The 27,084-nt window shown below is 49.7% G+C and overlaps 1 protein-coding gene across 2 annotated transcripts; it reads left to right on the top strand.

Moving 5' to 3' along the window:
• MED19 (mediator complex subunit 19) lies at positions 1 to 25,539 on the top strand. Of its 2 annotated transcripts, XM_085651390.1 has the most exons (6): positions 4 to 273; positions 6,822 to 6,944; positions 7,716 to 7,849; positions 10,674 to 10,770; positions 21,200 to 21,294; positions 24,298 to 25,539. In XM_085651390.1, the coding sequence occupies exons 1-6, from the start codon at positions 84 to 86 to the stop codon at positions 24,364 to 24,366; spliced, it is 708 nt and encodes a 235-aa protein (XP_085507516.1). In that variant the 5' UTR covers positions 4 to 83; the 3' UTR covers positions 24,367 to 25,539. The 2 variants fall into 2 exon arrangements, with proteins under 2 accessions (XP_085507517.1, XP_085507516.1); XM_085651391.1 differs by lacking the exon at positions 10,674 to 10,770 and having other exon boundaries at positions 1 to 273.
• Positions 25,540 to 27,084: the final 1,545 nt, after the last annotated feature.

Here is a 27,084-nt window from a genome sequence, read left to right as displayed (position 1 = left end):
TGAACGTCTTGTGGTGATTGGTGACAGGAACTCTCTGTTACGCCGCACCACTGCCAGTCCAGAGCGCTTGGAGACGCCGCGCAATGGAGCACTTCTCCGCGCTCTTCGGGTCCCCGCAGTCCGATCCCCCGCCAGGCGGCGGCTCCTCGGGCTTCGGGAAGCCCCCTTCGCAAGGAGGACCGGGACCGCCACCTCCTCCCGGACCCGAGGACGGAGCCCGAAAAGTGGGCTCTGGAGGAGGCGGGGCCTTCTATCTGCTGCGTGAGCTGCCAGGTAACAGCCAATCAGAGAAGAAGGTGGGCGGGGTAAGCGAGTCATGCGAAGGAGTGGAAGCGGGGCTTTTGAGTGATTCCTGGACTGGCCAGACGCAAAGGAGCAGCGGCGTAGAGTGACGCATGCATCGACCAATTAGGAGCACGTTTACTGGTGGGGTGCGCTGAACAGCACCCGTCGGTGCTCATCATAACTTTTTTAATTACCAGGATTGTGATTAAAAACCCACCGTATGCTTCCCGGCACCCGTAGATCTCGAGAGCGCTAGATGTATCGATGACGCGTCTGTTTGTAGGTGTCACACCTGTGTGGCGCAGAGCTGGGGCTTCTTTCGTTTTAAGCAAGTCCACGACACGCCTAGTTGTCTCCAAGCTGCACCTTTTGGAGCTGTGTTAACATGTTGACCCCCCCGAGCGCGCCCCCTGACGCAGGAGGTGGGATCACTCGCCCCTCTGTGCACAGTCCTCTGGGTTAATACGGGTGGGAGGGCTTCAGGGGACCCCACAGCAAGCTGCCCTCTCCGGGAGCCCCAAAATCTGTTAACCCACTAGTAACCTCAGTGCTAGCCCCCTGGGGTGCTAGAAGGGACCCCCATCAGTGCTGGCCCCCCCTGGGGTGATAGAGGTGCTCCCACAAGTGCTAGCCCCCTGGAGTGATAGAAGGGCTCCTATCAGTGCTAGCCCCCTGGGGCGATAGAGGGGCTCCTATCAGTGCTAGCCCCCCATGGGGTGCTAGAAGGGCTCCCATCAGTGCTAGCCCCCTGGGGCGATAGAGGGGCTCCTATCAGTGCTAGCCCCCCATGGGGTGCTAGAAGGGCTCCCATCAGTGCTAGCCCCCTGGGGCGATAGAGGGGCTCCTATCAGTGCTAGCCCCCCATGGGGTGCTAGAAGGGCTCCCATCAGTGCTAGCCCCCTGGGGTGCTAGAAGGGCTCCCATCAGTGCTAGCCCCCTGGAGTGATAGAGGGGCTCCTATCAGTGCTAGCCCCCTGGGGCGATAGAGGGGCTCCCATCAGTGCTAGCCCCCTGGGGTGCTAGAAGGGCTCCCATCAGTGCTAGCCCCCTGGAGTGATAGAGGGGCTCCTATCAGTGCTAGCCCCCTGGAGTGATAGAGGGGCTCCTATCAGTGCTAGCCCCCTGGGGTGATAGAGGGGCTTCCATCAGTGCTAGCCCCCTGGGGTCCTAGAGGGGCTCCCATCAGTGCTAGCCCCCTGGGGTGCTAGAAGGGCTCCCATCAGTGCTAGCCCCCTGGAGTGATAGAAGGGGCTCCCATCAGTGCTAGCCCCCCTGGGGTGATAGAGGGGCTCCTATCAGTGCTAGTCCCTGGAGTGATAGAGGGGCTCCTATCAGTGCTAGCCCCCCCTGGGGTGATAGAAGGGGCTCCAATTAGTGCTAGCCCCCTGGGGTGATAGAGGGACTCCCGTCAGTGCTAGTCCCCTGGGGTGATAGAGGGGCTCCCATCAGTGCTAGCCCCCCTGGAGTGATAGGAGGGGCTCCCGTCAGTGCTAGCCCCCCTGGGGTGATAGAGGGGCTACCATCAGTGCTATCTAATCCAAAATCGGCAACTCCCATTGAAAACAGGGCACCTGATGCCAACACAGCACCCAGCCGCACCTGCCGGTGTCCTTTGGGTGCTAACTCTGATCCCCCTTTTGACCTGAGCCTAACACCAGGAACTTTGCTCCCACAACCTTGTGGCCTGTTCGTGAGCAGCCACCTACCGTAGGCCCCCTATTGGGTAACATTGAGCCTCAGCACTCTGCACCTGGCCACCCTAGTGCCGCTGAGGGTGGTTCAAGAGTGCATCCTTGACACTGGGGCAACCCTGGTTCTTACCCCGGAATACCAACTCCCACAAACCAGTATTTACCCGCAAACCTTTAACTTAATTTCCTCCAATAGGATTCATTGACTGCCTTTCTTGAAAACCGTTCTCAGTGTGGAGTTGGTTTGTATGGAACATTGACAAACTGCATATGTATTATAAGTGAATTACTTCCCCTTTGTCTAGGAAATGTCTGTGTGATATCTGTGCATATCACATTGTTTAGCAAATGTAATCTGAAAAGTAACGTACATAGTAATCTGCAAGCCGAAAGAGTAATTCCGAACTGTTGACTTACCTGTAATTCAACCAACTGCATTTGAACCTGCATTCAACTGTAAAGCACTGCATAAGATTTTGCAAAGTATTATTTCACTCACCTGCACCAGGCTTGGCTTGGTTCTAGAAATAAAAGAACTAAATAATATTTTTTTTATACAAACAAATTGGTCCGAATTCAGTGTTTGAGCGTGTGACATACTTTCTTGCTTGAGTGTACAAAAAATGCTTAACACTACCCTCGGATAAAGCCTTACTGCTCTACCACACCACTACAAATGTAGAGTAAGGTGCTATCTACTTTTTCCTCTGCCTACCTTTAGGGTCCCACTCAACTCCGTGCACACTATACCTCATTTTGGTATAGTATATACAGAGCCAGCTTCCTACAAATAATAACTATATAATATTAGAGAAAAATACCAGATGAAGTAATACACGGAATGGAAGGGTATAGTTTACAATGTTCAGAGATCAAAGGAGAAGACCTAAAGTATTCGGTATTCCGTAGTCACGAGGAAAATTGAAAAAGTTCATTTTATGGGAACACCACATTGACGAACTTTAGAAAATGTGATCTAATCCTCTTAACAAATCAGCTGGTGGATAGCTTTAGTCACAGACCATCTGATTTATATAATCCAATCGCCTTTTTTCAAGGAATTTCCTCTCTGTATGACCCTAAAGTGCTGTTCATCTCAGTATTTAAAGAGCAGTAACTTGTGGGTTTTCATGCTGTTGGGTATCCCCAGCATCCAGGCATTCTTGAAGGCTGGAACTGTCCTCAATGCCATGGCATCATACTGAAATGACCCCACCCATTCATTGTTCTCAGGTTCTTACCTTTGAGGAGCTGGTTTAACTCCTTGGAAGACTGGGGCTGTGGTTGTATCAGGACTCACTTTTTTATGGCCTTGTGGATGGCTGCCCATCCTCTATCCAGCAGCCATGGAGGCACACTGGCAGCAAGTTGGCACTAGTTCTTCCATTGCGTTATGGTAGATGCAGTTCCTGGTATGTTGGAACTAGTTGTAGAGTGTCATCAGTGTCGCTCAAGCAAGTGTGTGCTCTTCTGAATACCTCTTCTGGGTTCTGGCCACTCTTCCGAAGAAAGTAGCTTTGGAGTTCTCGAAATGCTGGGGGCTGGTGGGAGAAACGTCCTTTAGGACAAAGCCGGAATCGCGCTGTGCCAACACCGCGCCGGCAATAGAACGAACGCGCCATTAGCACGCGTTCGTTCAGCATGCAAGTCGTAACAATAACTTACTTTTAGGGGAGCACAATGGTGGAATGGTGTTGGATTTAAAGTCCAACACCTTCCCTACTGTTATGCAGACTGGAGTTAGCATAGTAAAATTCCAACATCCAGCACCGCCCTAAGGCAAGTTGTTAAAGCGACTTGCGTGCTAAAAAAATGCGTCCTAAAGACTAGTTCGTACAAAAGATGGTTTTTGAAACGCTTGCGGAGTGGAGAAGTGTGGCTCAGGGGTTAAAGGCGGCAGACCCGGAAGCTGAGATGGGTCCTGGACCAGGGTTCAATTCCCGCCTCGGCGGGTCTTGGGCTAAAAATTCCATGGACTCGATAATTCTCGCCCCGGTGCCTCCTCGACTCACGGGTTCACACTCTGCGACTCTGGGCAATAGCTTGCTTAATCTCCACAACGGCCCCTCGCGGCAGGATGCCTGACTTTCACCTTGTGGATACCCTGCTATCTCACAGGGGAATACCAGGATGGGTTCCCTAAGCAAGCGCCGGGAAACCCACAGCGGGTAGCTGTGCGCTATATAAGCTCAACTACATTTACATTTACATTTACTGTCACGTATCCGGCTGGTGGAGCTCCATGCCAGTAAGTCAGACCCTTCTCCCATTACATTATGGTAGATGCAGTTCCTCGGGTTTTCTATGTATTTGCAGGTGTTTGCTGTCAGTGTACCCCATTACGGTTGAAGCCGCTTCTCCACAGTAAGGACTGCATAAGGTAACTTGGCACAGATGACGGTTGGCTCCTGGTCTTAATAGCGGATGTTGAACCAGACCCACTCAAGGTTTTCTTTCTCGGTTTTCATACCTATAGAGATATGTCCTTTCCTCACTTTGAAAACAGCCCCACTTACACCGCATTCCTTTCAATAAACTGTCCTCATTTTTTGTTTTTAGAGGAACGATGAGCGGAAAAGGGAGTGAAAGATAACTTCTACCGGTCAGAAGAAAGCCTTGTACAAAAGGGACGTCCTTCCAGTCTGACCTCACTTTCCCTAAGTAGGATTCTAGGCCTATGATCTGTTTTCACTGACGCTTGTGGACGACACTGCGACAGTCTGAGCATCACTGCACAGAACAATGTGCCAACAGAGTGTACATTTGTGTCCTTTGTTGTGCTTCTACATGTGACTGTGCATGTTGGGTTATCACAAATGTGGTCCACACTGTATAAAACTCCAAAATAAAGAAAAGATAAACAATACACAAATTGCAAAGCTAATTGCTGCTGAAAAATACCCCAAAAATGGCCTGAGTCGAGAACGGCACCTGTGAAGCCTGCTTGGGGTTGCGTTGCGCTTTGGCTGCCATAAAGCAAGAGCGCAGCGTTTTCTTTTTAAGTGACTTTGTCCACCACTTTTGGATTATTGTCTTTGGGCTATTGAGGGAAATCGGGCATGGCCCAAATGCAACACTGGCCACAGGACAGTCTTGTTCCTAGCATGTACTGGGTTTCTCATCCCCAGGAGGTGCTAGCACCTTTTTGGGTTTTTTATTTTCATTGTGACTTGGAGTTTGTTTGCCTGTGATTGAGAGCCCTCTGCCTCGTTAAAGACCTCGCCTTCGATGGAAGGCGAGTTGGGTGTTTCTTCTGTGCTGTGCAATAGCTGAAGTTCTAACCCCTACCACATCCTAGAGTGCGCCTAGACTGCTTGACCTAGCTACCCCTCAAGAGTCCAGAACTAATAGTGAGTAACTTGGTAGTGCGATTGGAGTTGAATGGTATTGGTGGGCCTTGGGCAGGAGTGATGAACAGTTTCCCACCCAGGATGCTGCACAGTAACCATTCGCTGCCTTAAGACCTCACCAAAAGGACTCGCAGGTTAGCGCAGAAAGTGAGTGGGCATAAGTGTGCGTACGCCATCTGCAGCACTTATTTCGGTAAATGTGCTGAGTGCCTGGACTGTGCACACATGTGCTCTCTGCCAGGATATCCCTGGTCAGTGCCTGGACTGTGCACACATGTGCTCTCTGCCAGGATATCCCTGGTCAGTGCCTGGACTGTGAGCACATGTGCTCTCTGCCAGGATATCCCTGGTCAGTGCCTGGACTGTGCACACATGTGCTCTCTGCCAGGATATCCCTGGTCAGTGCCTAGACTGTTCACACATGTGCTCACTACCAGGCTACCCCTGATCAGTGCCTGGACTGTGGGTACCTGGGCCTTTTCAAGCCTACCCCGGTCAGTACCTGGACTGTGCGCACATGTGCTCTCTGCCAGGCTACCCCTGGTCAGTGCCTGGACTGTAAGCACATGTGCTCTCTGCCAGGCTACCCCTGGTCAGTGCCCGGACTGTGGGCACCTGGGCCCTCTCCCAGCCTACCCCTGTCAGTACCCGGGCTGTGCAAGTGTCCTCTCCCAGACTACCTGTACTCATTGCCTAGACTGTTCACGCATGTGCCCCCTCCCAGACTCCATATGGTCAGTGTCTGGACTGTGTGCACATGTTCCCTCCCCAGGCTACCCTGGACTGTGCACTCGGGTGCCCTCTCCGAATCATGTTACAAAATAACCTACTCCTGGTCAGTGCCTGGACTGTGTGCACATGTGCTCTCTGCCAGGCTACCCCTGGTCGGTGCCCGGACTGTGGGCACGTGCTCTCTGCCAGGCTACCCCTGGTCGGTGCCCGGACTGTGGGCACCTGGGCCCTCTCCCAGCCTACCCCTGTCAGTACCCGGGCTGTGCACGTGTCCTCTTGCAGACTACCTGTACTCATTGCCTAGACTGTTCACGCATGTGCCCTCTCCCAGACTCCATATGGTCAGTGTCTGGACTGTGTGCACATGTTCCCTCCCCAGGCTTCCCTGGACTGTGCACTCGGGTGCCCTCTCCGAATCATGTTACAAAAGAACCTACTCCTGGTCAGTGCCTGGACTGTGTGCACATGTGCCCCAGACAGCCCCGTTAGAGCAGTCTCCATCAAAGAAGAGGCTAAAATGTGAGCACACGATCCTTTTCCTGCCAACATTGTCAAGAGCTGTACTGTATTGGCTTGTAGTCTGTGGGGTGTTACTGCTAAAGCATGACATGTGCCGTAGCTTCTTGGCTTGTTAAACCCAGTGTAGTGTCCAAGTCTTGACATCTGGTCCATAGCTCGCCACATTTCCCTGTGTTTTCCCACTGTCCTCTCTCTGTGCTCCAGACCTGCTCTAAGATTGGAAGTTCTTCTCGCCTCATCATAGGTGCCACCGAGCTGACTGGGAGCACAAACCTCATCACCCACTTCAGCCTGGAGCACGCCTTCATGAAGTTCTGTGGGAAGAAGGTGAAGGAAAAGCTGAGCAACTTCCTGCCTGACCTCCCAGGTGAGCCCAGGGTTTGAGGGTGGCTTGAGGACTTCTGTAGGACTCCAGCAAGAGCTACTGTTGGAGGGAGGGATGCTGGGCCTGGCCGGCAGGAGCTACCATTGGAGTGAGGGATGCTAGGCCTGACCAGCTGGAGCTACTGTTGGAGGGAGGGATGCTGGGCCTGGCCGGCAGGAGCTACTGTTGAAGGGAGGGATGCTGGGCCTGGCCAGCTGGAGCTACTGTTGGAGGGAGGGATGCTGGGCCTGGTCGGCAGGAGCTACCATTGGAGTGAGGGATGCTGGGCCTGGCCGGCAGGAGCTACTGTTGGAGGGAGGGATGCCAGGCCTGACCAGCTGGAGCTACTGGTGGAAGGAGGGATGCCAGGCCTGAACAGCTGGAGCTACTGTTGGAGGGAGGGATGCTGGGCCTGGCTGGCGGGAACCCTGTGTTTGTCAGCGCACTGTGGGCCTTAAAGAGGCTCTTATTTAAAAAATGTCTTTCTTATCCTGGACATAGGGCCTGTGACTGCATTAAATGTTCTTTTTGGAGAAATTAAAATGCAATGAATTGTTGATGTAGAAGAAAGGAATCTGGGGCTTTCCTGCACCATGAATACTTCAGTATGCAGGGAGTTGCTGAATCCGGACATGTATTCATATTAACAAGTGGTATTTGAGGGAGCACTGAGTATTAGTAACGTTCATGAACAGGTGATACCTCCAAAGGAAGAGGGTTCCTGCAGAGGTATTGGTGTCTGTATTACCTGTGTATTCTTCACTTCCTGTATAGGTACGATTGACATGCCAGGATCGCATGATAACAGCAGCCTCCGTTCCCTGATTGAGAAACCTCCCATCTGTGGGAACTCCTTCAATCCCCTGACTGGGACCATGCTGACCGGCTTCCGGCTTCACCCAGGCCCGGTAAGGATGGCTGCTTCTGTCTGAACAGGCTCATCCATGAAGTAGCTACTGGTTCTTTTCACATGCTTCAGCAACCTTTACTGGGGGTATTGGCTAGGGGGGTTTGTACGATCGTTCTAGTAGGTGAGGGCAGCTTGATAGAGCCTGGCTCCTGCTACACATTTACTGTCACTCTAGTAGGCAAGGGCAGCTTGATAGAGCCTGGCTCCTGCTGCACATTTACTGGCACTCTAGTAGGCGAGGGCAGCTTGATAGATCCTGGCTCCTGCTGCACATTTACTGGCACTCTAGTAGGCAAGGGCAGCTTGATAGATCCTGGCTCCTGCTGCACATTTACTTGCCCTCTAGTAGGTGAGGGCAGCTTGATAGATCCTGGCTCCTGCTGCACGTTTACTGTCGCTCTAGTAGGTGAAGGTAGCTTGATGGAGCCTGGCTCCTGCTGGATTTTTACTGTCACTCTAGTAGGTGACGGCAGCCTGATAGAGCCTGGCTCCTGCTGCACATATACTGTCACTAGTAGGCGAGGGCAGCTTGATAGAGCCTGGCTCCTGCTGTACATTTACTGTCACTAGTAGGTGAGGGCAGCTTGATAGATCCTGGCTCCTGCTACACATTTACTTGCCCTCTAGTAGGCGAGGGCAGCTTGATAGAGCCTGGCTCCTGCTGCACATTTACTGTCACTCTAGTAGGTGAAGGTAGCTTGATGGAGCCTGGCTCTTGATGGATTTTTACTGTCACTCTAGTAGGTGACGGCAGCCTGATAGAGCCTGGCTCCTGCTGTACATTTTCTTTTTTTTTATAAAGTATTTTATTGAGTTTATCCAACCAACGTACCAATAAATCACTGTTACATACAGTAGCATCTTATATAAGACCCAACCATCAATGCGCATATCAGGAGAAACCAGTTCTTCAACATTTACTACCCTAACTCCCCCCCCACCCCTACCAACCTCTCTACCACCCCCCTGTCAGCATGACCGCGTCAACCCCTCTTAGGTTTAGACATTAAGCACCCAGGTGTCCGAGACAGCCTAGCTCAAAGCAATAGAGAAGACCTCATCAATGTTCTCACGGGACCGGAGGCTCCATATTCCCACCCATATACACTTAATGCTCCCACCCGAGCGCTCTCAACACTTTGTGCGGACATAGACCCCTCCAAAGCATGCCTAAACGGCCTCATCCGGCGCAGTCTCCCCAGCAGTCCCAGAGGGCCCCGCCCCGGATCTCATACTCCGGTCAACTTCTACAGAATCCCTGTCGTCCTCATCCAGCTCCTCCAAAGAACGAAGCCCCTCTACCAGCGCTCCCCACGCCCTTGCCGCATCCAGCGCCTTGTCATTAGCTGCCCTCCGGGCCAGCTGCAGCTGAAGCGTCCCTTCGCTCCCCGCCCAGGACAAGAAACTCGCCTTCCACCTCCGAAAGCTCGGCCCAGCCTTTGCCTTCCAGTGCATGGTGAGCTCCCTCTTCGCCATTATCAAACCCAGATCATAGAATTTGCTCGTAATTTTAGTACTGGGGGTGTGCGGGAACCAAAGCAGAAGGTAAGTCCCCATCTCCGCTACCAGCTCGCGCTCAGTCACTCGATTCAGACACGCCACCACATCCGTCCAATAAGAGCCCAATCCCCGACAAGACCAAAACATATGACCGAAATCAGCACCTTCTGCCCCACACCGGGGGCATGAGGAGTGGGAACCTCCAAAGTACCGCAAAATTTTGACCCGAGTTAAGTAAGCTCTGTGGAGAGTGAAAAATTGGACCAATTGAAATCTAGCGTTGCGTGTGCCCTTCCAGGCCCGTCGCAACAGCTGTGGCCATGTCATCTCAGGGATGGGCCTACCAACATCCCCCTCCCATTTACCCCACAAGGCAACCAAGGGTGTAAGCTTCTCTGTGGACAGTCGCCTATAAAGACAGGTAATGGCCTTGAACGTACCTGCCGCCATAGTGACGTATTGGCACCCCAAAGAGGTTGGGGGGGATCTGACAGGCCCATCTTCCATTGTTTCTGAATCCCCGACACCAAGGCGGCGTGTAAAAGATAATCCCCCCTCGGTAGATCATAAGCCTCCTGCAAATCCTGAAATGGCAACAAGACGCCATCTCTGTATAAGTCCCCGATCATATTAACCCCACACTCTTCCCAACCAGCCAAAGCCGACCAATCCCCACCATGTGGGAGGGCCGTACACATGCCCAGAGGAATTTCCGGGGCATATGGAACTACAAATCCTGCCCGTTTCTGACTACGAGTCCAGCATAGCCGGAGGGTGCGCTCCTTGAGGGTGAGCTGATCCAACCTGAGCCGCTGTCGAAGCACAATAAAGGACAACACATGTCGAGGGATGACCCTGCCCCGGGGACCATCATGGCCCCTGAACTCACGCGCCACAGCCTGTGTAAGCCATTGCAGCTGTGCCTCTCCTGCTGTACATTTACTGTCACTCTAGTAGGCGAGGGCAGCTTGATTGCCTGGCTCCAGCTGCACATTTACTGTCACTCTAGTAGGCGAGGGTAGCCTGATAGGGCCTGGCTCCTGCTGGATTTGTACGGTCGTTCTAGTAGGCAAGGGCTGCTTGATAGAGCTTAGCTCCTGCTGGGCTTACTGTCACTCTAGTAGGGTAGGGCCCCTTGATAGAGCCTGGCTCCTGCTGGACTCTGCATTGAGTCAAGGGAAAGGGTTTTTCAGATGTCATTGACTCATGTCTGAGTGACCTAAACATATGTTAAGTTTCGTGCATTTAGTAGTGGATGGAGCATTGGCCTCTGCCTTGCTCCTTTGTGATTCAACCATTCGGTATGTCTGTCTTTTTTCTAGTTACCAGAGCAGTGTCGCTTGATGCACATCCAGCCGCCAAAGAAAAAGAGTAAACACAAGCACAAGCAGAGCCGCACACAGGACCCTGTGCCACCAGGTAATGTGAGAAGCAAACTCCATGAATCTTAATTGATGTCACCCTTCTCTGTTCATTTGTTACCCGGGGCAAGGGGGAGGTGGGAAAAGCACCAGCGCACAGGGATGGACACACGTTCTAGCCTGTAAACACTGGCCCTTCATCCTGAACTCCATGGAGGACTAGTCCATCAAAGGTGTTCCATTTCTAATGGCCTTGTAATTTGAATAAAGTTTGAGCGGCGTGCCTGATGCTGTGGATGATCGTCAGTACCGCCGGGGCTGTGGACTCCTCAGTAAGCTGGATTAAGTTTTACTTTTCTCAGTGTGATGGTAAATGGAGTTCAGACTGAGAGTAAAGGTGATGGACAGGTGGCCACAGGGCTGGGCTCTGTCTGCACTCTAGCGCGCTTTCATATTTGAGAAGAGCTGTCGGGTAATGCAGGTCTGGGAATGAAGCAGAAATGTGAGAGGAGTCTGGGAGGTAAGGAAAAACTCTTCTCAGCAGGCCCAACACATGAAAGCATGAGCCAACGGTGTGTGTTACATGCTCTTTCATGGTTAAAGTCTGTTCGAGACGCACCCCTACGATCTTTGCTGCTGGAGCTGTTCCTAGCTCTATACGCCACCAGTCTGGTGCCCACAATAGTGGGGCCTCTCCAAATAGCATGATTTCAGTCTTTCCGGCATTCAGCTGTAAGAAGTTATTTCCCATCCACTCAGATGGCCAGCATGCCGGAAGAGAAGGAAGCTTGGGCTGTCTGAGAGGTCTTGTTGAAGGAGAAGGTAAGTCGGGTGTCATCTGCATAGGATATCGGGATGAACCGGTAGTTCCTCAGTAGTGAGGCCAAGGGGGCAATGTAGATGTTAAACATGGTTGGGCTTAAACATGAGCCTTGCGGCACTCCCTTGGTCAGTTCTTTCGTGTTGGACTGCTATGGTCCCAGGTTAATAGTCTGGGTACGATTAGAGAGGAAACAGCGGATCAGACGCTGGTCTTCTTTATGCGCGTTGACTACACTACAGCTTTTTAAATTCTTGCATGTAATTGTGAGCTTTTTAAATTCTTGCCAGTAATAGTGAGTCTTTTTAAAATGTTTTTTTTAAAATAAATTTTATTTTTAAACTTTGCATCTCCGTACTCCAGATTTGTGCTTACCTGCCAGTTCTGCCTGCTTTCTTTTTATTGCAGAGCCGCTTTCCGGTCCACCACAGCTGTTGCTGTTTGAGTGGAGAAAGCATTTGGCTCACTTCCACTCTAGGCAGGTTAGCGTTTCAGTTTCCTGCCCACCTACGGTTTTAAAAACAATGCTGCGACGGACGCGCAGTGGATGAGCGCAGCGGGTCGCCCGTCCGCTCCCGACCGTGACCAGGGGCTAGGATCCCTGGTCCAAAACTGGTTTATACCAGGGAAGAACTCTGTAAATTAAAGAGTGCACCCCACATGCCGCTCTTCCCGGATTCAGTTGTAGAGCGGCTTTGGTCAGATGACTTGCTAGCAGGCAGTAGGAATTCTCCGATGACCCGCGTGCCGGCTCACATGTCCAGAGACACGGGTTCAGAGGTACTTAGCCGCAGGATATTTGCCACTGAGAAAATAGTAGAGGAGAGTCTGGATGGGGCAGAGGTCCTGGGGATTAAGCTGGGACGTACATCCTCATGCCTGATAGTGGTGTACCGTCCTCCCCGGTTACCTCCGGTGTTCAATGACCTGTTCCACGTAATGATGAGTGATCTGTGTTCAAGATCTCAACAGATCCTGGTTCTTGGGGATTGTAATTACCATTTGGGATCGGATACCAAGAGACTGTACGTCTAGCAGCTTTGATGAAGCTATGACCATGCTGGGGTTGCACCAAATCATGGATTTTCCCACGCATGAGAAGGGCCATACCCTGGACCTTATTTGGACCACGGCATCCGCTAAACTGCATACTGATTGCGGACCACGTAGCTAGTCTGATCATTTCTTGGTCAGCCTCTCACTCCCTGTAGAACGCTGCCCCAAACATTTATCCGCATGGTGGTACGGAATTGGCGTAAGATAGAAGATGCCAAGCTGAGGGAAGTATTGAACAAGACACTACATCTTGGATCTCAGTCCAGGGACCCGGATTTGAAGTCTGAAGAATTCTTACATCGGTTGAGGCTAGCCATTGACAAGGTAGCCCCTGCCCGCAGGGAAAGTGTAACGAATAGCATGAAGGGGGCCCCATGGAACACGCAAGAACTTACAGGGGAAAAACAAGCTCTCCGTCAATGTGAGCGACTATGGCGGAAATGTTCCGATCCATAGTCTAAGGAGGCATTTAAAGTAAAATTGGCCCTCTATAAAGCTTCAATTATTAGAACCCTATCTGCGCATTATGAAGCAAGGATCGGCGACAGATACTCAGAAAGAGACCTTAAATGTACTCGGGGAGCTGTCGTCTGAAAGAACCAAGGACAGTCGCCAGTCAGGCTGACTGTGACAAGATAATGGATTTATTTTTAACCAAGGTTGAAGACATTATTATAGATATAGGTAACGCGTGCATCGCCCCCCACTAGTGGGGGACCTGCCTGACTGTCGGGGCACTGGTCTCTCCGTGTTCCCTGTGCTCGAACCACATGATTGAGCTCACATTGTGGCTAAAGTAAAATCTGGGTCACCCGAGGACCCTTGTCCGCCGAAGTTGTTGAAAACGATCATTCCAGTGGGAGAGGCTGAGGTGCTGTCCCTACTAAAATCTTTCTTTGGCGACAGGAAAGGTACCACAGAAATTTAAGGAAGCCTTGGTGATCCCGTTGCTGAAAAAGGCAGGGGCGGACACCAGGATTCTCAAAATCTGCTGACCCATTTCCAGACTCCCCTTCCTGGCTAAAGTTCTCGAACACGTATTCCGAGTCCTCTCGTCCTTCGTTGAACAACATCAGCTGCTACTCACTCGGAAAGCCAGGTTCAGGGCTCACAACAGTTGGTGATGCTTTCAGTGCTGGATAGAAGACCCCCTCAGCTCTAATTTTATTGGATCTCTCAGCCGCATTTGACACGGTGAATCACGTGCAGTTGTTAGTCCGTGTCCGGCGGCTGGGAGTCAGTGGGATGGTCCTCCAATGGATAACTTCTTTCCTGGAGGATCGGTCTCAGAGTCCAACCAGGAGATTGCATGTCTAGGCAGGGCAACCTACGATGGGGGAGGGGGGGGGGAGTGGCGGTCCCACAGGGCTCCGCGCTGTCCCCTCTGCTTTTTAACATTTACCTTCAGCCTCTGATAGATGCACTGGCAAAAACAGATTGACAAGCGTTTAACTACGCTGATGACACCCAGTTAATTGTGCGATTTGCCGACTCCACCGACTCACAGCGTAATGTCCAGAATATTCTCTGGTTCACTATGAATTGGATGACCTCTAATTCACTGAAGGTAAGTCCAGATAAAACAGAAGTGCTTGCTCTTACTTCAGGGATCTCGCCCTGGTCCAGTCTTTTTTGGCCTCCAGAGCTGGGCACCACCCCGATACCGGTGCCAGCCGTGAAGAGCCTGGCTGTTAAGTTGGACATTGGATTAACCCTAAATAGCTAGGTGTCTGCTGTTGTGGGGAGCTGTATTGGCTTGATGCGGCAACTTCGGAAACTTGTGACCCTGCTGTCTTTCTCCACCATGCAGACGGTCGTGGCGGCATTAATCTTGTCACGCTTAGACTATGGCAATGCAGTCTACACTGGGCTTCCCGAAAAACTTCTGAGGAAACTCCAAGTGGTCATGAACGATGCGGCAAGGTTGATTTATTAATTGCCAAGAAGAGCCCATGCCATCCCTCTGCTACCACAGTTGCACTGGCTTCCCATTAAGCAAAGGGTTAGATTTAAGGGGCTGTGCATTGCACACAAATCTCAATATGGAGAGGCACCCAAATACATCAAAGACCGCCTGAGGCCTTTTGCACCTGGACGCTGTCTCCGGTTGTCGGAGTCTAGCTTGTTAGTCTGCCCACGTTTTAATAGAACTACTCTAGGGGGCGGGCATTTTCAGTTAGTATCTCCCAGACCTGGAACAAGCTACCAGACTGTATGCGTAAGGTAGCCAGGTTACTACCGTTCTGGAGGAGACTTAACACCATCCTGTTGATAGAGGCGTTTGGATAAGTTTGTTCCGCTGTGTGTTGAGTATAGCTGCGTGAAAGGATTCTGGACCTTCTGACTTGCGTTACAGCGCTTACAGACCTACTGGTGATTGGCGCTCTATAAATACAATTTAACATAACTAGTCATCCACGGCAGTGCCACTCCCCCAATCCCAGCTTCTCTCGATCTCCTGAGCAGAGTCTGGTGGTCGACCGTATCGAATGCGGCGGAGAGATCTAGTAGCACCAGGAGGGTAGGTTGTCCATTGTCTAGTACGAGCCTGCTGTTATCAGTAACTGCCACCAGGGCAGTTTCCGTGCTATGTTTTGGCCGGAAGCCCGATTGAGATGGATCCAGGTAGCCGGCCGATTCTATCCATATATCCTCTACCTCCACTCTCTTGTTCATCCCAAACCCCATACCACTGCTATGATCCTAAAATAACCCTTTCTAGACTCTTCCCTACTCTACCCCTCCATGCATAATCTCATACCCCTTTACTATTCAGACCTCCCAAACAAGCCTTCCTAAACCCTTCCCTCTGACTCTCCCCGCCTTCACCTCCCTTAAATTCATCCCAAGCACTATATAAATGCAATTACAATACAATAAAAAATTGAATGTCCCCCGGGCCCATGGTGCAGCTACTGGGAAATTACCTTGTATCAATTTTTGAGCCCGTCGCCCACAGGGCACACGGTGAGCCCCAGGGGCATGCATTCTTTAAAATGATTAGGGTCTGCCGCCAAGGGGTTCGCGTTGGGCCCAGGGGGCATGTATTTTTATCAAGTTGCCCTGTGGGCAGCAGGCCGAAAACTCAATAAGTTACTGGCCCTCAGGTGCCCCGTGGGCAGCTGGCGCAGGGGAGCATTCATTTGTATCAAGTTTTGGACCTGCCTCCACACTGCATGCAGTGGGGCCAGGGGGTATTTAGTCATCATAATTTTTAGGGCACATGGGGCACGCGGCAGGCCAGGGGGCATAGTCATCGTGGCCCTCAGGAATTCAAGAAACCTTCCTGTATTGGCCCAGTGGTGAGCCGCTGGTCCAATACAAGGAGGGTCTCATTCTCAAATTTCACAGGTAACTTTGTAAAAAGTATGGACCTTTTACAAAACCGCTTCTTCCCCGTTTTTGTTATTTTTTTTTGTTTCTTTTTCAAAACGCAAAATTGTGGAGGGCCTGCTCAAGACACAGAACTAGAAAGCAGCAGCACAGGTTGAAAGTTCAGTGTTCCAAGGTCATGCTGTTAGGTTTATGCACAGGAACATCAAAATGAATGGTGAAAATATAAAATCCAAAGAGAGAAAAAGATTGTGATGGTGTTTACATTTCTGTATATAGAACGGGCATTCCTTTTAAGGCATTTTACTGCTAAGAATGTGTTTTTCGTGGCCCACAGGAGTTGCAATGTTTTTTTTCCTGGTTCGTGCAGCTGGGAACCATGACTTTCGTCAGGGATCACAGAATCTGCAGTGCTGTGGTCTGCACTCCTGTGACCTCCTTAGCTTGCATATTTCATCAGGGATGGCAGAACCTGCACTGCTGTAGCCTTCCCTTCTGTGACCTGAGCTTGCGTATTTCATGAGGGATGGGAGAAAATGCACAGCTGTAGCCTACACTCCTATGACCTCTTGAGCTTGCTTATTTTATCGGGTATCAATCAATCATGGGCTTGTTAAGCGCGACTACTCACCTGTAAGGGTCTCAAGGCGCTGGGGATGGAGGCGCAGGGTCCTGTCTATCAGGGAGCAGGTCTATCGAAGAGCCATGTTTTGAGGTCCCTCGTGAAGATGGGGAGTGATGTCGTCTGAGGTGGAGCGGGAGGGCGTTCCAGGCTATGGCCGCGAGGAAGGGGACGGAGCGGCCTCCCGATCTGGACTTCCTGGTGCAGGTGACCACGACGTGGGAGAGCTGGACTGATCGTAGGGTTCTTTGGTGTGCGTGGAATCTGAGTCGGCTGTTCAGGTATGCTGGTCTGGTGTTGTGGAGGGCTTTGTGTGCGTGGGTGAGAATCTTGAAGATGATTCTTTCCTCGATGGGGAGCCTGTGGAGAGTGCTAAGGTGCTGGGGCTGAGGGAGGATGCTTGAGGGACTCTGCAGGTGGTCGGTGTAGGGTCCGAGAGGAAGGGAGGGAGTCTGACCCACTGCGTTCTGCCGGAGAGGAATGAGCGGACCCAGTTGAGGGCCTTGTCCCGGATCCCTGCGTCGCAAAGTCTGCGTGTTAGGGTGCAGTGAGAGACTGTGTTGAAGGCCGCTGAGCGGTCGAGGAGGATGAGGGCTACTGTCTCTCCTCTGTCCAGAGGGAGCGGATATCTTCTGTTGCAGCGAGGAACGTGGTTTCTGTGCTGTGGTTCTTTCTGAAGCCGGATTGGGAGGAGTAGAGGATGTTGTGCTCTTCGATGGAAGTTGCGAGTTGGCTGTTGATGGCTTTCTCGATGACTTTCGCTGGGAACGGGAGCAGGGAGATGGGTCTGTAGTTCTTGAGGTCGGTGGGGTCTGCCGAGGGTTTCTTCAAGAGGGAGTTGATCTTGGCGTGCTTCCAGTCATAGGGGAAGGAGGCATTTGCGAAGGGAGCGGTCGATGGTGTGGCGGAGCATGGGGGCGATGTTGTCGGCGGCTCTGTTGAAGATGTGGTGGGGGCAGGGGTCCGTGGGGAGTGTATTACCTTAATCGTCTTCAGTGGTTAAGGCTGTCCAGCTGTCAATCGTTGGTTTCAAGGTGTCTGGGTGGTTGGTGAGGGTTCTGTGTGTTGGCTGTCTTCATCGAAATTGTCGTAAATGTTCTTGATTTTGTTGTGGAAGTAGGAGCTGAGTTTGTCGCAGAGGTCTTGTGAGGGAGGGATGTCTGTCGACTTGCTGATGGGTTGGGCGAACTCCTTGATGATGCTGAAGAGTTCTTTGCTGTTGTGCGTGGAGATGCTGTCTTTGATCGCTTTCTTTCTTGTATTTTTTATGAGTTGGTGGTGAGCATTGGTGGCGCGTCTGAAGTTGTTGTGGGCTTCTATAGATTTGGAGTTTCTCCAGGCCTTTTTGAGGTGGCGGCATGTGTGTCTGGACTCTCGGAGTTCGGTGGTGAACCAGCTGGCTTTCCTGGCTTGTGTGTTGTTCTTCTTGAGGGGGGCTATGGTGTTGGCACAGTCGGAGATCCATCTGTGCAGGGTTTGGGCTGCGGTGTTTGGGTAGTCGTTGTCCATGATGGTTGGGGTGGAGTTGCCGAGTGAGGTGATGAGATGGTCGTCGGTAACTTTAGTCCAGTTTCTTCGTGGGAGCAGAAGCTGGGTTCTGTGGATGGTGGGTGTTCTGAAGGTGAAATGGATGCAGCGATGGTCTGTCCACGGGAGTTCGGTGGTGTGGCTGAAAGTGATGGCGTTTCCTGTTGTAAAGATGCGGTCGAGGGTGTGTCCTGCTGAGTGCGTGGGTTTAGTCACGATCTGGCGGAGTCCTATGTAGTGGAGGTTGTCCAGGAGGGATGTGGTGTTGGGTCTTATTGGTTGTCGAGGTGGAAGTTGAGGTCTCCCAGCAAGGTGTAGTTGGTGGATGCGATGGCCTGTGCGGTGATGCTGTCCGTGAGGGACTTGGTTAATGGTCCGAGGGGCTGGTAGATGAGGGTTCCCCGGAGGGTGGTGGTAGGACTGGCCTGTATCTTGAAATGTAGTTGTTCCATCCGGTCTGTGGGGTAGTATGCTCAGTCGGAGGGTGGATTTGTGGACGATGGCTATTTATCCCACACCCCTACCGGGAGGGTGGGGCGGTCCTTCTGGGAGATCTTGTATCCTTGGGGAATGGCGATGGCGATGTCAGGTCCCGAGATGGTGTTGGTCCAGGTTTCAGTGAGGAATGAGACATCCGGGGTGGTGCTGTCGAGGAGGTCCCAGATTTCGATGGCGTGTTTGTGGAGGGATTGGACGTTGAGGAGGATGCATTGCAGGGTGTTTGGTGCAGTCACATTGTTGTGGGTGGGTTGTGCTGGATCCGTGGTCTTGGCGGTGCAGCAGGAGGGGCGCTAGCGGTGACATCTAAAGGGTCCGTGGGTGTCGGCTGGTGATGCTAGCTTGCAGTTGTTGTTGCGACCTGGGTTGAATGCGTAGAGTGCCGTTGGGATGTAGCGTTTGGCGGTTTGAGGTCCAGGATTTCTGATGCTTGCCGCTTTCGGACGGGCGCGCCTTTGGCGCGCTGGCGGCATGCACGCGGCTTCAATTAAGTATGAGTAGGGGAGGACTGGACAGCTGGGAGATGTGAGAGGGGAGGGAAAACTGGCTTGGGCTGGTTGTGCTAGGGGGAGGGGCCGCGAGGACAGCAGCGGCGAGGAAAACGGGAGATTGGTGCACAGATGAAGGAGTGAAAACAGCGAAATAGTAGAAAAAGGAGGATGGAAAGTGATAGAGAGTAAAAGGGTGAAAAACCAAGGTGAAAGGAAAGAGGTGAAAGGATAAGGCAAGCAGAATAAACGGAGCATGAGAAGGAGTGAGAGGTCCACTGGACCACCAGGGATGAGGTGCAGGTATAGCCTTCAGGTGGAGGAGGGCCTCTAACACCAACACTCGAGCGCAGGGGCTCACAAAGGACTCACTTGATGGTGGAGCTGCGAGGGTGGGAGAGTAATTTCACTAACAATAAGTCCGTTTTCTTGCTCGCCTGTCCCCGAGCGACCGCAATTAAGTATGGCAGAACCTGCACAGCTGTAGTCCTGCACTCCTATATCCTCCTGAGCTTGCGTATTTTATTGGGATGGGCAGAACCTGCACTGCTGTGGTCTGCACTCCCGTGAGCTGAGCTTGTGTATTTCATCAGCGATGGCGGAACATGCACTGCAGTGGTCTGCTGTCCTGTGATCTCCTGAACTTGCGTATTTCATCTGGGATGGGCAGAACCTGCACTGCTGCGGTCTGCACTCCTGTGAGCTGAGCTTGCATATTTCATCTAGGATGGCAAAACCTGCACTGCTGTGGTCTGCACTCCTGTGACCTCCTGAGCGTGTGTATTTCATCAGCGATGGCAGAACCTGCACTGCAGTGGTCTGCAGTCCTGTGACATGAGCTTGTGTATTTCATCAGCGATGGCAGAGCCTGCACTGCTGTTGTCTGTAGTCCTGTGACCACCTTAGCTTGCATATTTCATCAGGGATGGCAGAACCTGCACTGCAGTGGTCTGCAGTCCTGTGAGCTGAGCTTGTGTATTTCATCTGCTATGGCAGATCCTACACTGCTTTGGTCTTCACTCCTGTGACCACCTGAGCTTGTGTATTTCATCAGCGATGGCAGAACCTGCACGGCAGTGGTCTGCACTCCTGTGACCACCTTAGCTTGCATATTTCATCAGGGATGGCAGAACCTGCACTGCAGTGGTCTGCAGTCCTGTGAGCTGAGCTTGTGTATTTCATCAGCGATGGCAGAACCTGCACTGCAGTGGTCTGCACTCCTGTGACCACCTTAGCTTGCATATTTCATCAGGGATGGCAGAACCTGCACTGCAGTGGTCTGCAGTCCTGTGAGCTGAGCTTGTGTATTTCATCTGCTATGGCAGATCCTACACTGCTGTGGTCTTCACTCCTGTGACCACCTGAGCTTGTGTATTTCATCAGCGATGGCAGAACCTGCACAGCTGTAGTCTGCACTCCCTGAGTCCACAAGGAGCTACAACTGCTGTTTGTTGTAGAAATGTGAGATGGAATACACATTTGTTAATGATGTGAAGCCGCTCATGGCCTCTGCAACAGGAGGCACAAGGGAAATATCTGCATCTAATAGAGGCCCGAGTTCTGAACCTTCAATATTGGGGTTAGGCAGGTTCCTTGGGAGTCCCGAAAGATTCTGACATTAAGTGACAAATGACATCCTCACTCGCACTGACTTAGACCAGTTCAACTTCAGCATGTTTTTAGTTCATCTGGGCGCTAATCTAGCCAAAGTGGGATTGTAAGTGAGAGCCGATGATGTTGGGGCACCAGAAAATAGATACCTGTAGAAATCAAGCCGACACTGCCTAGTCGGAAGAAGGGAGAACTCTGACATACATGTTACAAAACCGAGGTTACGGCAGACGTATAAAGCCCTTTTGAGAATGGACATGTGACCGAATAAAACGTTTTATGATGGGGGATGGGAAATCCTATACAAGAGCTTTTATCACTGTGCATGTCTCTAGCAGGGGCTTTATCTCGAGTATTGTTTCCTAGTCTGAGAGAACCCATCTCTATGAAATGAAGTGACAGTCCATACTTGGCTTCACTCTCTACGAGTGGGGCCCAATAAACTGCAAAGGCCAGAGGACTAATGGCGGTATGTTGAGGACTGCTAAATGTGATTATCTTAATATGTCTTTCCTATGAACCTTTTCCCTAGAGACACCCTCAGACTCTGATCACAAGAAGAAAAAAAAGAAGAAAGAGGAAGATCCAGAACGGAAGAAGAAGAAAAAGGAAAAAAAGAAGAAAAAGGTGAGAGGAGAGAATGGTATTCAAGACTACCTTAAAATACAGCATTGGTTACTTTCTAGTCGGTGACGTGGGATAGGACACGTCATCTGGGGCAGGAACAAGCACACATCGCTTTGATTTTATCTCCTGCAGACATCTACTAGGAGCATTGCTTCCGCAAATCTGGCTGATCTTCCTGTGGAATATTGTGTTTTGGGTTCCCTTGCTTCTACGTGATGAACTTGTTGGTTCTTCACAGTATTTGCCTTGTGTGACAAGTGTCTTCTGACATGGTTGTTAGCAGTCTCAGAATGGTACTCCTACACAGTAAAACCATGTAGTTTACGTCAGTCTGTCTACACGCGCTCCTGGTAATGATGGCTGTCCCATCACACATTCAGATTCTAACACGCTCGCCTATGAAAGCTCGATTTGTCTGTCGCTTGTATTGGCTGGAACTCCCACTTCAGCTACCTGTTGCTTCTCCTTGTGTCTACCACAATATCTTGTGGGATAGATCCTTCTTGTCTCTTATTTTGCCCCTGCCTCCGGGACAGTTGTCCTCTATTGGTGGTCTCTTATTTCCACCCTGGATCACCGACCACGATCCTCTCGGGGTCATTTATTCCACCCTGGATCTAGTGATGGTGGCGCACCAGGTCCCCATTTCCACTTGCCTTCCTGAAAGGGTGCTGCATGAACCCACTCCCAGCCACAGATCTGCACTTGTCTTGCTAACGAGAGCCCTCTGGGGTTGATTGTACTCCCACCTGAATGTTTCATGGGGGTCTTTTGGAGAGTCGCACTCCCATGTTTCAACTTGTTTTCCTGATGCGGGTCCTGCAGTACGATTCCGCTGCTAGTCCATATGTTTTCCTGATGAGGGGTGACTGGGTTAATCACTTTCGTAGTTATCTCCCTGTGCTACACGTGTGCTAAGAGAACCCTGTTCAGTCTGGTTATCACGTGTGTCTATCTTCACAGAACGAAGCTCCGTATCTAACAAGTACCCAGATTCCCTCTTCTGCTGCCTCTTACTAATGTGTGTTCTGTGGGTCACTTAATAACTACATCCACTTGCCACATTGATCCTGAGTGAACTCCTCCAGGCTCCAAATGGCTCTTTCCTCCGCTTGCCTTTCATCAAAGACAAAGGCCAGCTATTTTATGTAGGTATGTGGGAGTAAGAAACAATCTGTTGTAAATAAAGAAGAGTGTTTGTGTTGTGCTGGCTGCTATGGATGATTTCTTAAGTTTCGTCCAAATTCTGTTCCAAAAAGAGAGAGGCCAATTTGTTCCCAGATCGGATTCCCACGAGAGTTCCACTTTGGTTTTGTCTCGGATCTCAGGAGGTACCATTAAACGGGAATAAATGGTGGACGCTTTGGGGGGTTTATGTGCAAAAGGTTATGCCATGGGAAAAGGGGGTGGGAGGGTGAGGAAGGTGAAGATTTGAGTTTAGCATAAGTATCAAGTATTGCTTTCTGCGAGGTCAAAAATTTAGGTTAAAAGGAAGAAGGCAAATGATAAAGAGTTTGTAATTGCGTAAATTGAATGGGTGCGGCCTGATCTAAAACTTGATGAACCCAGAGTAGACCTTTATTTCTCCAAGCCTTCCAAAATATAGGTTTCCTATTGAGAAGGATTTGTTTATTGTGCCAAATTGTGGAATTGAGAAAAGTGTCTAAAATATGTACTACTAAGTGGGGTGCAGTGGATAGGAGTTTACAGGATTGCTTAATTATGGGAGTAGAGAGCTTTTGTGGTTTGCGAGTAAAGGAGAGATATTCCTGAAATGAAAAGGGAGCTAAAAACGAGGTCTCAAGATCCACTCAGAGAGGTTTAAATTCAGATTGATTAGTGATCCAATTCGATAGTTGTCGTAACTGAAAGGCTTAGTGATAATTGGAGAAATGGGGGAAATTGACACCGCCTTCAGATTTTGGTCTTGTTAATTTCTGTGACTCCATTCTTGGTTTTTTAGCATTCCATAAAAAAGAAGTCAAAATAGAATTCATCTTTTGAAAGAATGATGAAGGTGATGCCATCTTGCGACCAAAGTTTTAAGTTTGGCAGAACATTTGTCTATGTTTAAAGAGATAGATGCCTTTATAGAGGGAGAGAACACGATACCAAGATATTTTATATGTTTAGGGCTCCAAGTAAAGTTGGAGATCTTAAAATCATCCTTAAAGGTGTATTTGGTTAAGGGTAATATCTCAAATTTTCCTCTATTCAGTTTATAGCCAGATACCAATCCATAGGCCTCCACCTCTCCCATGAAAGCTGTAAGTGAAGACTGTGGTTTGGAGAGAACCTAAAATATCATCAGCATATGCTGCCAGCTTAATTTGTTGAGGATCCGAGACAAAACCTGTGATTGAGTTATTCTGGCGTATTCTTGAGAGAAAGGGTTCTAAGGCCAAATTGAAAAGAAAAGGGGACAAGGGGTATCCTTGGTGTACTCCTTGTTTAAGATTAAAGTAGGGGGAGATGAGGCCATTGGTAGATATGGCGGCCTTGGGCTCAGAGTAAAGTAGGGCTATTAAAGAAATGATTTTCGGTCCAAACCCACTTGAGAGCGTGGAAGATAAAAGGCCAGTAAACCCTATCAAAGGCCTTTTCTGCATCTAACACAATTGCCGCCAAGGAGTCCGGATAATGTGATGATTTAGATAAAATGTCAAAGAAAAAGCTTGTATTGTCAGTGATGTTGCAACCTTTGACAAAACCTGATGTTCTTTTCCAAGCAGCATGGGACGATATGGTTCTAATCTTAGGGCTAGAGCTTTTGAGAACATTTTATAATCTACGTTAACTAAGGATATAGGTCTATAATTCTTACAGTAACGTAAATCCTTATCAGCCTTTGGTATTAGACAGATCAAGGCTTCGGAAAAAGAGCCAGTGGAATTACGGGAAGAGATAAAGGAAGAAAGAAGAGTGTGTAAGTGTGGGAGTAATAGATGAACGAAATGTAAAGCAACACTAAACTTAAATATCTCTTTTCTTCATTTCCTGCAGAACCGTCACAGCCCGGATCACCCTGGTGTTGGAAGCTCTCAGGCCAGCAGCAACAGCAGCCTTCGATAGTAGCCCTGTGAAAGGCGCACTCTGGCTAAAGGATGGTTAACACGGGCACCGTTCTATCATCCTCAGCTTGTGTCCTACCTGGAGGGAGCGTGGAAAGTGGAGACGCTCATTGGCCCACCTTGGTGCTTTTGATGACTTGAGCCTGGTTCAGGAACTGTGAGTTTCAGACCTGTACGTGGACAACCTGTGTAAGCAGAACAGTTGTGCTTTAGCCTGCCAAGATGATCCACGTGTCTGGACGCTAGCCATACATGCTGGAGTATTTTAGGCTATCCTAAATTTAGCACACTCTATTGAAATGACAAAATCAACATTCTAGCCACTTGACTTGGAATTTCTAGGGACTTCTAAACCTCAGTATAGACCTAGGGCTTGAAAGTACAAACCTCTAAACTGTCTGTAACCTAATCACCTAAATTCCAGGGTGTTTAGGACTAGTCCTGTGCATATAGCGTATGAACCAGGCTTACAAACCTCGTCACGGTCTACAACTAGTCGTTTTCATTCGAGAATTCCAGACCTATCACTGGTAGACCGGCCGCCGCAGAGAGTTCAAACCATGGATTTAAAGGTATAGACGGACCTACTAACCCCACTGTTCAAAGAACTGTGTGTAAGCGTGTGTGTTGAGACTATAAATGCAAGGCTGTGTACATACCCATCCTGTTTGTGAGTCCTAGGGGATCATAGACGTCTGCATGGTTATGTGAAAGGAGCCTGGTTCCTGCGCTCCATCGCAAGTATCCAGCTTGTCTGCAGACTAGATTGGTAACCGCGGGGTTTTTTCTAAAACACAGATCCACCGATGACCTCAACAAGGAGCAAACTTGTTTTTACAGACAGAAAGACTGCCTGCATTTATGGATGTGGAACTCCCATGGACCCCAGACATGTACATTGGTCTGTGCACAAAGGAGGAGTGCAAGCCTTTCTCGCAAACATTGAGGCGGACTGAAGTTGGCATTGGAGATTAAAGGGGTCTTGGACATGACTGGAATCCCGTTGTAATAATCTAAGCCAATAGCTCTGGCTCTCTTGAAATGTATCATTTGTTTGTAATGTACAAAGGAGGTTTGACTATTCACATCATCCTTATATGTTTTGGTTATTTATGTTTATAAAACATTTTCCTATTTTTAATGTGTATTTTAAATAAATACAATGGCAAGCCTATACTGTTTACCTCTCATCTTTACTACATTGGAGGCTTCGTTCTTTTCAGCCACAGCCCTTCTAATCCAAGATTCACGTCGGAGTGCTTTGCTGGGCAAGATTTTGCAAAGGATACAGAAAAAAACCGATAAATGTGCGAGTGATCTGTTATTATTGGACATATGATTTGTTTTATAGGGATCAGTGAAACTAAACCAGAGGGTGAATTTATTACAAAATGCAGGTAAGTGCAGGTGTTTTTGATTAATAACCAATTTTGTGTTGCAAGCTATGTGCTAAGAGGGTTCTCTTGATTCTTGCTAAAAGTCAGTTTGTCTGCAACACAAGTAGCTCTTCACCACAGAGCCCAATCTTTGTTTGCTTCCAAGCTTTCCGCTGCTTCCTTTCCCATGACTGTACTAAGACTGAAGCCAGAGGTTCAGTGATGTTCGCCTGTCAATGGATTGTATTCTTGGAATCCGCGGATCTAGAATACAGAAGTCACTCTGGTCTTGCGATGGGTGCGTTCACCTCCCTTCTGGGCAAAGTGGTCAACTCCAGTGTTGGAAACCTGAAGCTCATTGTATCCGTACTAAAGACTCCAAGATAATCTCCTCTCACAAGCGAGACTGTCTGCTTGTGTTCATGCAAGAGAGCAAACTGAGGAACTTTGGTCGTAAGCCACCTTTGCTTCAAATCCACAAACTGAGAACAGTAACAGATTAGTTCCTTTCTTAGATCTTTTCTATATATTAGGCTCTCTTCTTCCCTCTCTAACATTAGTGAGACCTTGAGATTACTTCTCCTTTATGACAAATGCACTCTGAATAGTCCTGCTCATTTTTGTGATCTTGGAGCACTTTGCCAAGAGCTGATGCCAGTCTATCAATCCTAGTAGTTCCGCGTCTGCAGATTCCATGGACAACCTCTAAAATAAAAAAATACAGGTGAGGCTTGACAGTGCCGATGTCTGCTAGTCCTATTGTCTAATACATAGTCTGAGAGTGGGCTTGGGATTGGCCTTTTTCATCCATGGTCTATTTTAAATGTCCGCCCCTACCAGCCATTGCTTAGGGACGTTGTCCGTGATATTGGCTCCTGCTACAAGAGTATTTCTCTCATCATAATGCTGTATTATTCCACTCCTGAAATATTGGATCTTTCTTCGAGGCACATGCTTGAATTATCCCAGTCATGAGCTGGGAGCCACACTTTAAACAGAGAGCAGGACAATGTTAAACCTGGTCACAATGATTTGAGAGCCACAGAAAGTAGTCTATTCCCATCATTCTCCAAATATTTGAAGTTCAGCCAATCAGTACACTGTTCACCCTTCTCCTCCCAGGTCACCATGCTCAGATGTTACTGCACATCGTGTGTTACTAAAGAGTCCCTTGAACTCTGCTTAGTTACAGGTAAGTGAGTTCTTCCTACTTTATTCTGTATTAGTGGGAAGATATTCCATCATTTAGTTTTAAAATCCAATATGGCTGAATCTGCTTAAAAAGGGTTTTTTATAACACGTGGAACTTGTGGCAGGAAAAGACTTCTTTCTGAGAACCTCCC

The sequence above is a fragment of the Triturus cristatus genome, chromosome 4_1 (genome assembly GCF_964204655.1).
Source record: "Triturus cristatus chromosome 4_1, aTriCri1.1, whole genome shotgun sequence".
Classification (NCBI taxonomy): domain Eukaryota; kingdom Metazoa; phylum Chordata; class Amphibia; order Caudata; family Salamandridae; genus Triturus; species Triturus cristatus.
The sequence above is the reverse complement of the archived record's forward strand: the minus strand, read 5'-3'. Positions and strand labels throughout refer to the sequence as shown.

Bases quoted from the DNA above. Each gene is read 5' to 3' on its own strand.
- MED19 (XM_085651390.1), top strand. From the start codon at position 84: ATGGAGCACTTCTCCGCGCTCTTCGGGTCCCCGCAGTCCGATCCCCCG. The intron at 274-6,821 runs GTAACAGCCAAT...GCCTCATCATAG, and splicing joins TCTGCTGCGTGAGCTGCCAG to GTGCCACCGAGCTGACTGGG. The intron at 7,850-10,673 runs GTAAGGATGGCT...TCTTTTTTCTAG, and splicing joins TCCGGCTTCACCCAGGCCCG to TTACCAGAGCAGTGTCGCTT.